The 14,201-nt window shown below is 45.4% G+C and overlaps 1 protein-coding gene across 5 annotated transcripts in view; it reads left to right on the top strand.

Moving 5' to 3' along the window:
- Window positions 1–14,201, top strand: part of LOC123767544 (telomerase reverse transcriptase) — a 113,295-nt gene that overhangs the window by 20,509 nt on the left and 78,585 nt on the right. For 2 of the 5 annotated variants that reach the window (XM_045757254.2, XM_045757250.2), the window contains exons 2-3: window positions 5,361–5,459; window positions 9,970–10,141. The exons of 1 other annotated variant lie outside the window; for it this stretch is intronic. In XM_045757254.2, the coding sequence (XP_045613210.1) occupies window positions 5,376–5,459; window positions 9,970–10,141 (256 nt within the window). In that variant the 5' untranslated portion in view covers window positions 5,361–5,375. The remainder of the gene's footprint in view (window positions 1–5,360; window positions 5,460–9,969; window positions 10,142–14,201) is intronic. 2 more of the 5 variants (XM_045757253.2, XM_045757252.2) reach the window with 2 other exon arrangements.

Below are 14,201 nucleotides of genomic sequence, written 5' to 3'. Positions count from 1 at the left end.
GCAATATGTTCTATGAGCAGCTCATCAAAATATGCAGTAAAAAAGTCCATTTCACACATGTCCTCACCAGTATCAGGGAAACGGTCTGTAATCCCAACATCTTTATTGCCAAAGGCAGGAATTAGTGGAATAAAATCTTCACCTTCATTTCACACACGTACACCTGGTGCCTTGCGAGATACAACAGCAGCACTAGGGCAAGGAATCGTTGCACACCGTGGACCAGGAGCTGAAGCCCATCCACACAAAGTACAAGCGTGAACTGAAGATGAGGTAAAATCATGTGAACATGAGGGGCTTTGTTCTTTATTGCCTCAATGTGGTGCCATGCGGTGGCATTTGGCTGGACGAGTCGCTGACTCGACAACTGCTTGATAACAGCACTACCACTAACAACAGGCCCTGTAATATAATTTTCTGATTCAACTTCACTAAAACCAGAAAAGGGGTCACCTTCCTCTGACTTGTCACCAAAAGTATCCTTATACTGCAAATATCCACAAGAACTATGTGGTCGGGAGCGAATTGGTGTAGAGAGTGGACGAGGAAGCAGTGGAGGCAGTGGTGAATATGTAGGCCTCACCCTGGGAGCAAGCTGGATCTCATCCTCACTCTGTTAGATTCACATCGTACTCCTGTGTATAATCTTTATCGATGTCAGAGTCATCAATATCACTTTCCTCACCATCAGAAAATAATTCAGTATTAAGTTCATCCTCAGTCAATGATTGTGGGGTGCGGTGCATTGAGCGAGGCTGAGGCAAGGTGTCAGGGTGCTAATATCTTCTCTGCAGTATTTATTTTGGAGCTCTCTACATTTCTTATATTTCCACTTTGTCTTGGTTAATTTAGTATCCTGCAACTTCCTGAAATGGAACTTGATCGGACCTCCTGACCATTCACGACCTGTCGAGGCTGAACCAGTTCATTCCTTGCCATCGTTCCAGATGATTACCTTTTCCCAGGTTCCTCTTTTACTAAAGGTGGACACTTGGATGATCTCCCTGGACCTCTGGGATTCATAGTGGCACATCACTATACATCTGAAGTTCATGGATTGGTTAGGTATTGTGATGGGGCAGATGGCTTAATGCTTTCTGGTTCTCTCACTTGGTCTCAATCTGGCTCCACGTATGTTTACATGCTTAGATTGAGTTGTAATGGCTCCTTTTCGTTTGTTGGGGCTTCATGTTTTAGCCTACCTTGATGACTGACTGGTGTGGGCTCCTAGTCTGTCTGAGTGTCTTCTAGCCAGGGATTTGGTTCTTTCCTAGCTCACTGGGTTCAAGTTCCTGGTGAACTGGCAGAAGTGCCAGTTGGTTCAGTCCCAGGTTCAGACTTGGCTGGGCCTCTTGTGGGACTCTCAATTGGTTTTGCTTTCCCTTCCTCCACTGGCTTTGATCCAGCTGCAATGCTGCTTTCTTGCTGCCTGGTGCTGAGTCGGCCCCAGGTGACTCAACGGTTGCGAAGTGTGGGAGCCTGAACTTTTGCTGCATAGTTTTCCTCAGGACAAAGTGGTCTCTGGGGGCTGTTCTGGTATCTCTGGTTCAGTCCCTTTATCCACTGTTCTGTCTCTAAAGGCATTTTGGGGTTCAGTTCCCTGGTGCCTTCCTCTGCCCTTGCTTGACGTTTTCACAGATGCCTCGACTCCGGGTTGGGGCTATGTAACCAACACTCAACAGGCTGGCCAAGGTCATTGGTCTCCCTTTTGTTATGTGTACAGTATGGTGCAGGAGTTTGCAGTTGTTACATGCTGGGTGTAGGGATACAATTCCTTTGAGCTCTGTGCTGCAGCTTCATTTGGACTGTTTCCCCATGGTTCATTACCTTAACCAAGGGGAGTTCATACCAGTCCCCTGCCCTTTGGAGCTGAATGCTTTGAGTAGCTCTTCTGCTGTTTTTTTGGGGTTTGGCTTTCTGTGCTGTTCATGTTCAGGGAGTGTCCATTGTTTTCATGGATAGTCTGTCTCGGTTCCTTCCTGTCTCCACTTAACCCCTTAACCCTTAACACTTTCGCGCTCTCCGCAAAGGTCACTCAGCCAACCGAATGTGCGCGCTGCGTTTTTATCGCTTAAGCGTAAAAACAAAAATGTGTATACTCTTTTTACTCTTCTGACCTTAGTTCTCATGCTACGTATTTCATTTTGGTACCAACGTGTTTGCAATAAAATTCTCTAGAAGAACATCAGTAAAAAAAGTCACGAAACGTATAGGGATACCAGCACCAAATAAATAATTACGAAGATGACTCGCCGTGAGCGCCCATCAGCAACAAAATGTTTTTACTCTTGGGATTGTAATCACCTCCACACTTGTTCTACAGCGTTAATTTTGGTATCAATGGATTCGCAATGAAATTCCCAACACGGTGATATGAATATAAGCGTAGAATAATGATTGCGGCCCGCCCGCAAGAGTGTGGGAACTGGTGAAATTGTTACCCAGTATCGGTGACGGGACGACGCACGGCGCTTTGAAAGTTTATACTTATTTCACTCTCATGACATTAATTTTCTATGTACGTCATTCATTTTTGCATCAATGTGTTCGCAATAGAATGTTCTATGTGCCCATAGGTAAAAAATATCAACAAAGCGTAAATTAGAATAGCGCCAAATATAAAACAACGCTGGAACATATCAGTGAGCGTCAAACACGCACGAAATGTTTTTACTTTTGTTATGTTTGTCAAGTTTATACTTGATGCACACAGTTATTTTTGGTTGTATATTGATCGGAATAAAATTCCCTAAACAGACATATGCATATAATACATGATATGGGGGAAGCATTACCAGTATAAACGGCTAAAGTCACCCACCTGCAACCCGTTTGGGACAAAATACCATTTGATCGAAGTTATCCACACCTTTCATGAACTTATTGTACCATGCAGCCTAGTGGTGAGAAAGAGAGCCTCATAGCGCGCAGTTTAAAACAAACCCAAAGTAAATCGGATAAAAATTGAATTTTATACAAATATTTTAAAAGTTGACATAACTTTATGTCCACTATGCGTTTACGTTAGACGAAACCGGACGCGCCGGCGCGTTCAGATAGCGCGAAAGTGTTAACATGCTAGGGGTATAATATCCTTTCTTCCCCTCAGGCGCATGTAATTTTGAAAAAAAAAAAATATTTTTCTTCCTAACCTGTTAATTTGTGTTTACTGATCATGGGAAAAATAATAAAAAAAATCGTCTGCCAAAGTCTGCCAAAAAATAGGCGCTGACTCAGCGTGCGTCCCAGGCAGTCTGTTGCTCACCAGCTGTCAGGCCGGAGTTGCCACAAAGAGATAATTACCTAATTATTTCAATGTCTCTGATTGATTTTTCATAGTTTTTTTGCTGTAATATTATTCAATAGTGTGTAGTTTGATATATTTATGTAATAAAATGAGTGAATCATTGCTGTACTCAAAAATATGGTGTGCATATTGTTGATTCAGTTATGTTCATCAATCAGTGAACAAATACTTTGTCGGTTATTACACTATAAGCACAGGTTATATATAAGTATCTGCATGTTTTGTTCACTATAATGAACCACTAAGTAGCTATTATGAGTCAAAAAGTAACGAGGAGTGACCGCCGTGTACCAGCCAGCCACTCCCGCCCTCCCTCAAGTCATCTGACTCACCCACATTCTCCTCCCACAATACTGTTTTTGCTATAATTCACTATATACAGACGTTATATATAAGTATCTACATGTTTTGTTCAACATAACTGTACATCTAAGCTTGTATGGTGAGTAAAGGCACAAAGACGTAGGACCTCACACAGTCAGCTGATGGCTGCCGCCCTCAAGGCCAGACGCACTAATATTTCTCCTCCAACAATACTGTGTGGTGTTATTACGCTATATACACACATTATATATAAATATCTACCTGTTTTATTCACCATACTTGTACAAATAAACTGGTATGGTGCCCAAAGACCATCGTGGTAACCAGTAAACAACACCGTCGTCTGCACGGTGGCGTCGTGCAGACGACGCCACCGCCCTCACCAAAATGGCGGCTCCCAACCTTCTCTTGCTGTTTATACCCTCTATACACACGTTATATATAAGTATCTACATTTGTGCTCACCATAGCGAACCACTAAGCTGGTATGGTGAGTGCAGTCAATAAAAGGTGGCTCACACACAGTCAGAAGACATCGCCACCACCCTCCCTCCCACAGCATTACTCCTCCCTCCATGGCGCACAGCGCTAAATATCACCAGAATCCTGCTATTATCAGAACCCTGGTCAGTTTTATCACAGTCAGGGGTCTTCTGTAATAATATCATCGCTACATAATAGCATGAACAAGTATATTTTGGCATTTTTAGGCGATGCTGTGGTCACAAGCTGAACAGCAGTGCTGTTAGCTCATGCTGCGTGCATCAGGCTTGGTTGCTCACTCAGTACTGAGGCCAATAACACCTGGGAGTTTGGCCCACGATTTTTTTTTAAAATGGCGTCTGTTTACAAGAGCCCTGATGAAGGTGTGGTGAACCCCATGTATCCGCGGGCCGTTTAAATCTTGCGTAGTACTCCAACACGTCATATGACGTGATGCGCAGTTGACTTGAACAATGTCCAACACGTCTGATGACGTGATGCGCACTTTAAGGGTTAACTGTGCGACCTCCAATTATGACACCCCCCCCCCCCCAAGTGTGCAAGAAATAAATTCTCAGGAAAAAATTCTTTGTTCTGAAAGTTTCAAAAACACCTCCCTGTATATGGGTATAGCAACGGAATGTCGAGATTGTACTTACTTTGGCTGCTATGGGGTCCGTAAGGTGGCACGTGACGTCGTCATTCCCCATGCGCTCGTGCTGTAAGCTCCCGGGGCTGGTGGTGCGCCTGGCGCAGGATGCGCGCGCTGCCACGAATATATTTTTGTTCATTTTTTGTGTACAGTTCCAAATACATTTTATTAGATTTTACGTGCCGATCCAATGTATGGTGAACACGTACACTATATTATGGCAGTAGAACATCCGTACCTTTTGTAGACACTGTGTTACGTGCATCACAAACAAGTACACTTACCCTGCACTTATTTCCAATTTATCACACTGATATATTTATATTTACATTATATATACACACTGTACAGTATCACACACTATATACACACATTATACACACACTCAGTACTCCGCGAGTGTGTGATATGCTGCGAAACAGCCAACGGGGCAGAGGGGCACCTTGCACTCCACGCACCAGATGCTGATGCATCTTCGTTTTTGTGCTCTGTAGTGTTCCTGCATACTATGCACTCACGTTTACCCTTCTTCAATGATGCTGTGCCTGGCATATACTCCAGCATGTGTACCCCGAAGTTCTCATTTCCCCGCAGTCTGTCTGAAGCTGCATGTGGCATTGCACCCCGCGCGGTACTACGGAGCCCTCCCTACCATACTTTACCAGCAGCTGTGACACAACGCTGGCACTGAAGGTACGTATAGACGGTTTCCTGCCGGACTTCACTAGGTACATATTGAAGCAGTTGAGCACTGCAACATCCATGAGGTGGAAGAAGAACTTTTTCGTCCACTTCACATACGCCCACGCATTCCACACCACCAAGCATCATGTCACATTTATTGACAAGGCGCATGTTCACGTTATAGTCTATGACAGTCCGGCTTATACATGGGGTTGCGTGTCTGAAAGTGGACCTTCCCACTGTCCAACATGGCACCGGTGTGAATCGTCATCAGCATATTCAGCTCGCGTCTGTCCTTTCACCGCACTGACAGTATATTGTCACACTTGCGCAGCTGGCACTCACCCATGGATATACCTATACCGAACACTGGCATTTCCCTCCTGAGGACCTTCACAGTGCCACATACGCTGGTGTTGTGGGCAAGGAGGTATCTGGTCAACAGAGGGCTGGTGTAATAGTTATCGGTGAACAGTATATGCCCCCTGTTCAGCAACGGTTCCATCAGGTTTTTTTACAACACTACAGGAGAACCTGTGTTCATCTTGAGCTGGTATGTCGACGTTTGTACCAGAATACAAGATCATGTCCAGGACGATACCAGTCTCACAGTTGCACAGCACGAAAAACTTCAGTCCAAAACGGTGCCACTTTGAAGTGATGTACTGCTTGAATGCCAGTCTGCCCTTGAACAGTACAAGCGACTTGTCGATAACGACATTCTGTCCAGGTACATAATAATCCCTGAACTTCCCTCGCAGGCTGCTGAATACCTTGCGTACCTTCCACAGTCTGTGTCTGTCTGTCCTCATTTGCCTTATTCTCGAAATGCAGGCACCTGAGAATCAAGAGGAACCTATCCCGCGACATATACCGGTTGAACACGGGCGATGGAACAAGGCTGTCTTTGTTCCAATAGTCCTGGACAACAGCTTTCTCAGAGTACCTAATCATCATGCATAGTGCCTCATCATCATGCATAGTGCCAGAAACACATACATCTCGTCGATTGTCGTATCCTTCCATCGCGTGAGTCATGAGGCAGGTAATATACCGCCGTCTATGAGGGTGTGGGCGTACATGTTTGTCTCGGTCACAAGATGCGTCATGAAGACGTTGTCAAAATATGCCTGGAAATAGTCCATGTCCGCCATATCATCACCGGTATATGGGAATAAAGCTGTAACACCAACATCGGTATCATCAAACGTTGGTATTTGAGGGACAAATGTGACGCAATCCTCCCACACAAGTACACCAGGGGGTTTGGTGTTGGCGCCAACACCACGGCCAACACCACCACGAGCACCAAAACCACGGCTATGTCGTCTGCTGCTGCTGCTGCTGCTGCTGGAGCTGCGTGAGGGTATGTTTGGTGCTGAGGCAGATTTTCGTATCATAGGCCTACCACAAACATGTGATGTTGAGGGCCCACTGTCGTCATGCTGTGAGACACACTGCCGCCTGCCTCGATGTGTTGCTGAGGCAGCAAAACTCCGCCTGGTACCACCCCTGCTGCTAGTACTAGGGTCGTCCACACTACTCGTATCGGAGCCAATGTCACTGAAGCCCGAGAAAGATTCGTCACATGTACTGTCACTGAAAAAACTAGCGTCTGGGGACATACATTATACTGGTGATGATAACGGTGTTAACCCAGGGCGGCGAGACAGGCCGGGCGAGGAGCGTGTACCGTACACGCTCGCCACATCATCCACTTTCGTCTCTCCCTCACTCGTATCAGACCTCTGTGTCAGGCCTTTCTCTGGATCATAGTCCAGGTCATCATCCATAGCTCCGTCGTTGTACATAATATCGCGAATCTCCTCCTCAGAGAGTTGTTTTCCATGACCGCGGACGTGGTCATGGATGACGTGGAGCGGGAGCTCATTGACGATGCATCAGACATGGTTGCTGCTTGGGAACTGGGGCTCCCCACGACCGCGGGACATGCTGGGAATTTTTTTCAAGATGGCGGATGATCACTGGGGCCCCCAGCCATCCATTCCATACCCGCGTCACCGCGCGCCACTTTTAAATGAAACGTGAAAAATACAAATACCTGGAGGCGCGTAGTGCACCCCAAGTGTGAGTGCATTGTGCAGTTAAAGGGTTAATGAACTGTCGATGCCGTCTCATTCCTTTGGCTTTGCATGTTGTTTAGGTGCCCAGAGGTTGGCCTCTTTGCATCAGTGTGGAATTGGTGCTGTCCATTGCATGAGGCTGGGTGTCCTAACCCAGGTGTTTTACCGTGGATCTGCCTTTATCAGAAGGTCAGCCTGGTGATGTACAGTATTTTCCTTGTTTGACCTTCTTCGCTCTTCATGTCTGGATTTTTTTACTTCTTTATTGCCAACTTTGTGGTGAGCAGGTGGTTTCTTTGATGGTGTCCCAACTGCATTCCTTTTCTAGACAAAAGTATGCAGTTTGAGATGCTCCTTTTGCCTCTTCATTTCCCTTCCTCTTCATTCTGATACCTGCGGTGCTCCCTCCTTCCTGGTAAGTGCCCTTTTCATCCTTCCCCATGGTCAGTTAGCTTAACCGCCGTGCAGCTCCGAGTTTATTGTGAAATTCCCCCGGTGCGCATGAAATAAAGTGTTCCCCAAAAATTCTTTTTTCTTCGTAAAATGATAAATTCCCTTCCCTGAACATGTCAATGTAAAAATAAATACCAAATTTCACTTACTTTGGCTGTGGGGACGTGGACAAGGTGAGCTGTGACGTCATCAGGGCCTGGTCGCCCGTGCAGGAATCGCCCAGACACGGTTGCGCGGGCCATTCAAGCACTGGGTGTTGCCACAAATATATTTTCAATTATTTATTTTATGTATTTCCAATGAGGTTATATTTGTTTTTTTTATCATATATGATGCATATTTGTGTCCTTTACAATATGTATACAGTAGAACGTTCATAATGTTCCATGGAACTGTGATACATGTCAGTAATGTGCCCACAATAAATGTTTATTGTCGCAATATTACCTGTTAAAAATTCATTAAAATTATAATAAGTACAGTTTCACACACTATTTACACAGTAACACACTGTATTACACACTCAGTACTTCGGAAGTGAGTAATAATCAACTAAGTAGCCCATGGTACACAGCGCGACTTTGCTCTCAGTGCACCAGGTACAGATAAATTTTTGTTTCCTGTTTCTTCATTCTGTGTGCTTGCAAATAACGCACTCACGTACACCCTTGGCTTTAGTACTTGTAGGTGGTATGTAGCCAAGCTTGTGAAGCATAAGGTAGTATTGAAAAGATTATAGGAAAAGATCAATTTGTAAGGTAGTCTTGAAAAGATTGCTTTGTATGGTCCCACACAGGAAGAGATTCAGCTTACCTCAAAGAGTGTCCGTCAGTCAGAAAGAGATTCAGCTAGCCTCAAAGAGTGTCCGTCAGTTAGGAAGAGATTCAGGTATTCTTGAAAATATCAATGGAAAACACCACCATGGAAGCCGCTAACACTATTCATCTATGCTACTTGTATCAGGTGCATCATCACTGAACGCAGAAAACGATTCATATATGTATCATCTAAATAAATTGGAGATAGCATAGGATTGCAAGGGTGACGCTCAGAGCTACAACTGGATACGCTCGCTGTATCATCCTCATAGGTGCTGTATCACTTGCATCCGACTTTTGTGTTAGGTCCTTATTGTGCCTAGCTTCACCAATATTATGACCCTTATGCTCTTCAAACAATAAGGTTTGAATTTCACCGACAGAGCGTTATCTTTCAACACCGCATCGGACAGGTGTTTGGGAGCCAGAGGCGCATGTGCCACCCATGGTTGCTCATTCAGAACTAACCCAGACAGCAGCCCTAGGGCATTCTGGGATTTTTTTCCAAGTTGGCTGCCTCTCACTGGAGGTCCTAAGAGTTCATTTCGTACACAACCAACCTCGTACACATTTAGAATTGGTACCGAAAAATCAAAAATAGTTTTCTCAGTTGGCACAGTTTCCCGCCTACCGAGAATACTTGGTTGGCGCAGTTAAGCGGTTAAGGGAATCACACAAGGGGCTTCTGTCAGAAAGCCAGTGTTAAATGTAATGGAAAGCCAATTTCTGGGTGAGCTCTGGTGGCTCCTTGACACACTCCCTTTCGCAGGGAGTCAGGCTTCTGCTTCAGTGGGGTTATAAAAGGTGTAGTTGTTTGTTCACATAGTTTAGGGAATTGTATGGGAATTTTCAAGTCTGCAGGTATTGGAAACAGCCAGCTGTGGTTTGTTCTGCCTTGCTGATTTTCTGGTGCTTCCCTTGGTAGTAGCATAAATGAGTAACTTAATATATAAATGCCACAGACCCCTTTACCTCTGTGAGGGGACCAGGTTCTGAGGGACCCAGTGCGCCAGAGAGTTCCACGACTCATGGCACCTAGTAGATGGCACCCACATCAGATATGGTAGCTTCAGGGAGCTTCTGGGGCTCGCCCAGAAAATGGTGTTTCATTACATTCAACGCTGGTGTTTTAGAATTAGTAAAATTATGTATCTTTATCTACAGCAGAAAAGACCTACTGATGGGGCAAATGTTGCTGCGAAGAGAAGGAAAGTCATGGAGAGTTGTGATAAAGGATACAGTGAAGCTCAAGAGGTCCCATTCACACACATTCTTTACAACAGGAAGTTCTGCGAAAGATTTGCCCCTAATCACATATTAAATAAAATTAATAAAGGTTAGTAATAACATACATATAATGTGTGTGTTTGTGTGGACTCACCTAATTGTACTTGTGGGGATTGAGCTTTGGCTCTTCGGTCCCTCCTCTCAAACATCAGTGAGCCTGTGTACAGGTTCTTCAGCTTATTGGGCTCTGTCATATCAACATTTGAAACTGTGTATTAAGTCTACCTGCACCTAGTGGAGTGCAAGTGGTAGACTAGCTAGGAGTCTACTTCTTCCTAGTACAATCAACTTGATAACTAATTGGATACTGACAAAATTATCTCTGATGTTTCTGTGGCTCATTTTGGTACTAAGTTTCCACCAGTGCCCTCCCCTGATCATTTAATACCAGTAGCCTTTCCTTGTAGCTCGTACTTCTCAACTAGGGGACTAGTCTGGTGGCATTCCTGTGAACACTGTGTGTGTATAATTACCAAAGTTTTAGGTTGAGAGCTACACTCAAGGTGTCCCATCTTGCCAATAGAGTACTTTGTCATGTAATGTTTGGAAACTGCTGAGAGTTTTGGCATCCACCACCATTTCACTTGTTGCAACATTCTACCACTGTTTGCAGAAAGAGAACTTTATAATATTTTCTGTGGGGAGCCCTTTCAGCTCCCAGGAGTTATCGGGCTAATATGCGATACATAAGATCAGGGCTTTAGGCAATGGAGTTCAGCCTACCGAGAACCACGAGCCAGAACCGGGCCCCCTCAGAGAGGCACAGGGAGCAATAGCCGTGGAAAACCCCCCCTGTGGTTAGGGGTTTTCCTTATCTGCCATCGATCAGGGTTAGGCACCCAGAAAGGTAGGCATAACAAAACAGACACCACATGGTAAGAAAATTGTAACCGAACAGTGAACAGAGAGGTAGAACTCCCTCCAATCCCAAGGAAACAAGCAAATGTCATGTTTTGCCGCCATGCCGCTCGTCCACGCAGCTCCTTCCCTTCCCAGGAGGGGGATAGGGTAGTTCCTGACCCCATACTCCAGCTGCCCAGCAACTCCAGTTCATTGGTTAAAGCGATCCAGGGTGGACGTTATCTCTGGTCTTGGGGCTAGCTGGGGCCAAGGCCAGAGATGGCCTTGGCCCTAGCTTTGTTTTCCCACATTTCCCTCTTGCCTTCTCCTTTGTTTCCTCACATTTGCCACCATGATTTCGGCTCCCTTGCAATGTCAGCCGCTTTGATTTTTGTCAAAACTTTTGTCGGCCTTCTTTTGTTTTGGCGGTCATTTTCGTCTACGGGTCGTTTCCCCCGCCTGGCCATCAGGGCGGCGCAGCAGTTTGTATGTGCCTGGGAGTGTGCGCTCGCGTTTTTGGGGCATTTTTTCGCCTCGGTCTGTTTTTTCTCCTCCCTTTGCCTTTTCTTTGTTATGTTCTTTCTCCTGGGGCGCTCTCCCTTTTCTATTCCTCTGGGAATGTTTGGGTGATGGTTTTTCACCCAGTTTTGTGTTTTACTGTCTGTACAGTATTTGGGTTCTGGGCCCTGGCTTTTGGGCCCAGTAATTACCTAAGTATAGTTACAAGATGAGAGCTATGCTCGTGGTGTCCCGTCTTCCCAGCACTCTTTGTCATACAGTATAACGCTTTGAAACTACTGACGGTCATGGCCTCCACCACCTTCTCTCCTAACTTGTTCCAACCGTCTACCACTCTGTTTGCGAAAGTGAATTTTCTTATATTTCTTCAGCATCTGTGTTTAGCTAGTTTAAATCTATGACCTCTTGTTCTTAAAGTTCCAGGTCTCAAGAAATCTTCCCTATCGATTTTATCAATTCCTGTTACTATTTTGGCACAGTGTCAAACAGGCACAGTGTCTGTGCCTGTTTGCTCTGCTTGCTCCCACGGCTTTTCACCCTCAGTTTTCAGCCTGTTTCTGGCTGTTTTGACTGGGGGTTCTGTCTGGGTCTTGTGTTTGGCCCTTCCTTCTATGGTGCATTTCTGCTGGCAAGTATGGTGATTTGGAATCCCCCCGGGTTCCTTTGGGCTCTTTGGTTTCGTTCCAAAGGTTTTTCTTTCTCTTGGGTTTTCCCTTGGAGGTGTGGGTGGATCTTGGTGGTTACCTCCTGTGTGTCCCGGTCTTGACTCTTCTGGAGTTCGGTGGCTTCCTGGCTTGCAGACTGCATTTCTTGGGTCTTGGCCTTTGCTTGTCGAAGTGGGCCTATGGTGCAGTTTTTGTGCCGGTGCCTCCTCCGAGGCCATCTTCATCTGGTCGGCTTGGTACTCGCTCTGCTCTCAATTCTGCTTCTTGCTGTTTCTTTTTCTTCTTCTATTTTCTATTTTTTTTCTCCTCGAAAGGGAAGGCCAGCCCCTTGCAGGTCACACCATTGGCCTGGTGCTGGAGGAGGGGGGAGGCTGGCTCTGTTTGCCCACGCTTGGTCTCGCGATTCGTGGGCGGTTTGGGTCATGTCCTCCAGCCTGTGATGGCGTTGGGCAGCTCCTCCTCCTTCGGGGGGTTCGGGGCTGGCGGAGCAGGCTTCTTTCCCTTTGCTCCATCAAATCATCTTGTTCCAGTCCCACATCGAAACTGTGCGGATCATCGGTTCTTTCTGGACGACTGTCCCAGATCCGGCTTCTTTTGGGGCCGGGTTGTTGGGTGGTGTCTCTGGCCCTTCGGGACGTGTGTTGGCCTGTCCTGCTTCGTGTGGGGTTCTAGGTCTGGTTTCGTTGGTGGTGGGGCGGCTTGCTTTTTGTTTTTGTTGCCTTTCCTTTGGTTAGCTTCTGGCATCTCGCGTTTCTTGCGTCTTTCCTCCACCCGGTGCGGGGTGACTTTTCTACGTCTACTCAGTATTTGGGTGTTAGCCCTCTTCAACAACTGGTTGGTGTGGGCTCTCAGCCATTCTGCTTGTCTGCTCTCCAGAGGGGTGGTTCTTTTCCAGTAAACTGGGTTTGTGTTCCTGGTGTTGGAAATTTCCAACACGAATACATAACATAACACTGTTGTATTATTAGTAATTATTACTAAAATCTACTAATTACTGTAGTAACTAAAATTAACCAACAGTAGGGTTCACATGAACTAATAATTGTATCTGTACAATAATGCTAGAATTCTTACGTAACCAGACACCAGTATTGCGTCAGATTCTACCAAAATAAACACATTTATATCCAGTGTGTTAGAGAATTGAGTTTGATTCTCTAAAAACAACAGTATTCTGTGTGATAATTATTTACCGATAACCTGACTCCCAAATAATGCCAAATCGAGCGTTTCTAGTTACAACTGTTATCTGGTAATAAATTTAACGTCACGCGTGAATGCCATGGAGAGAAATTAAAATCATCTCCATTTCTTGTTTACCATCGTAAAACGAGAAAGTAATAATATTTAACTCCCCAGAATTATAACCCAGTCTTTATCAAAGCATTTTAGCCACAACTGCGAGAAATAATATTATTCGTGGTGAATAATTTGTATGGCGAATGCGGGACGCGGGCAGGGAGAGACGCCATTAACGAGAGAGCGTGTGGAGGCGTCGGTGAGAGGAAAGGCGCCAGAGTGCGGTGTGAAGACTTGTTGCGGAATTGAGCAACTCGTTTGGTGTCAGTGTCATAGGATACATTGTGGTGAATCGTCAGCAAGAATTAACCTGACATTCAGCCCAGAACTTGTCAATTTGTTCTGTGTAATCCATTGTGACCAGCCAGAGAAGCGCGTCGACATCTAGGCCAAGCTAGCCACCACGTGTTCGCCATTGTGACGCTAGAGCCTGGGACGCGAGTTTCGGCAAGCTTCAACTTATACAGTGCCCTATTAGCTAAGTACAAAAATAATTCCCTTTTGATGCATCATTAGAGATTGTATATAGCAGGGTAGCTTGTCGTCACGCCGAGCGACATAAATAAAACACATGTTAGTATATTTTATCACTCTCCATTCTCAATTTCTTGAATATAGATATTTAGCAGCCTAATATGTTGCTACGTAATATATCTTAATTTACAGCTTGCGTGTGAAGAATTCCCCGAGCTGTTACTTTACCCGTGTTATTCATCTCCCAGTGTTCCACGAAGAATTCCGGACATTCCGAGGATGATTTGTGACTGATGTCTTCGAAAACGTCTT

Source organism: Procambarus clarkii, chromosome 67 (genome assembly GCF_040958095.1).
Source record: "Procambarus clarkii isolate CNS0578487 chromosome 67, FALCON_Pclarkii_2.0, whole genome shotgun sequence".
NCBI lineage: Eukaryota > Metazoa > Arthropoda > Malacostraca > Decapoda > Cambaridae > Procambarus > Procambarus clarkii.
This window is presented reverse-complemented; position numbering and strand designations above follow the sequence as displayed.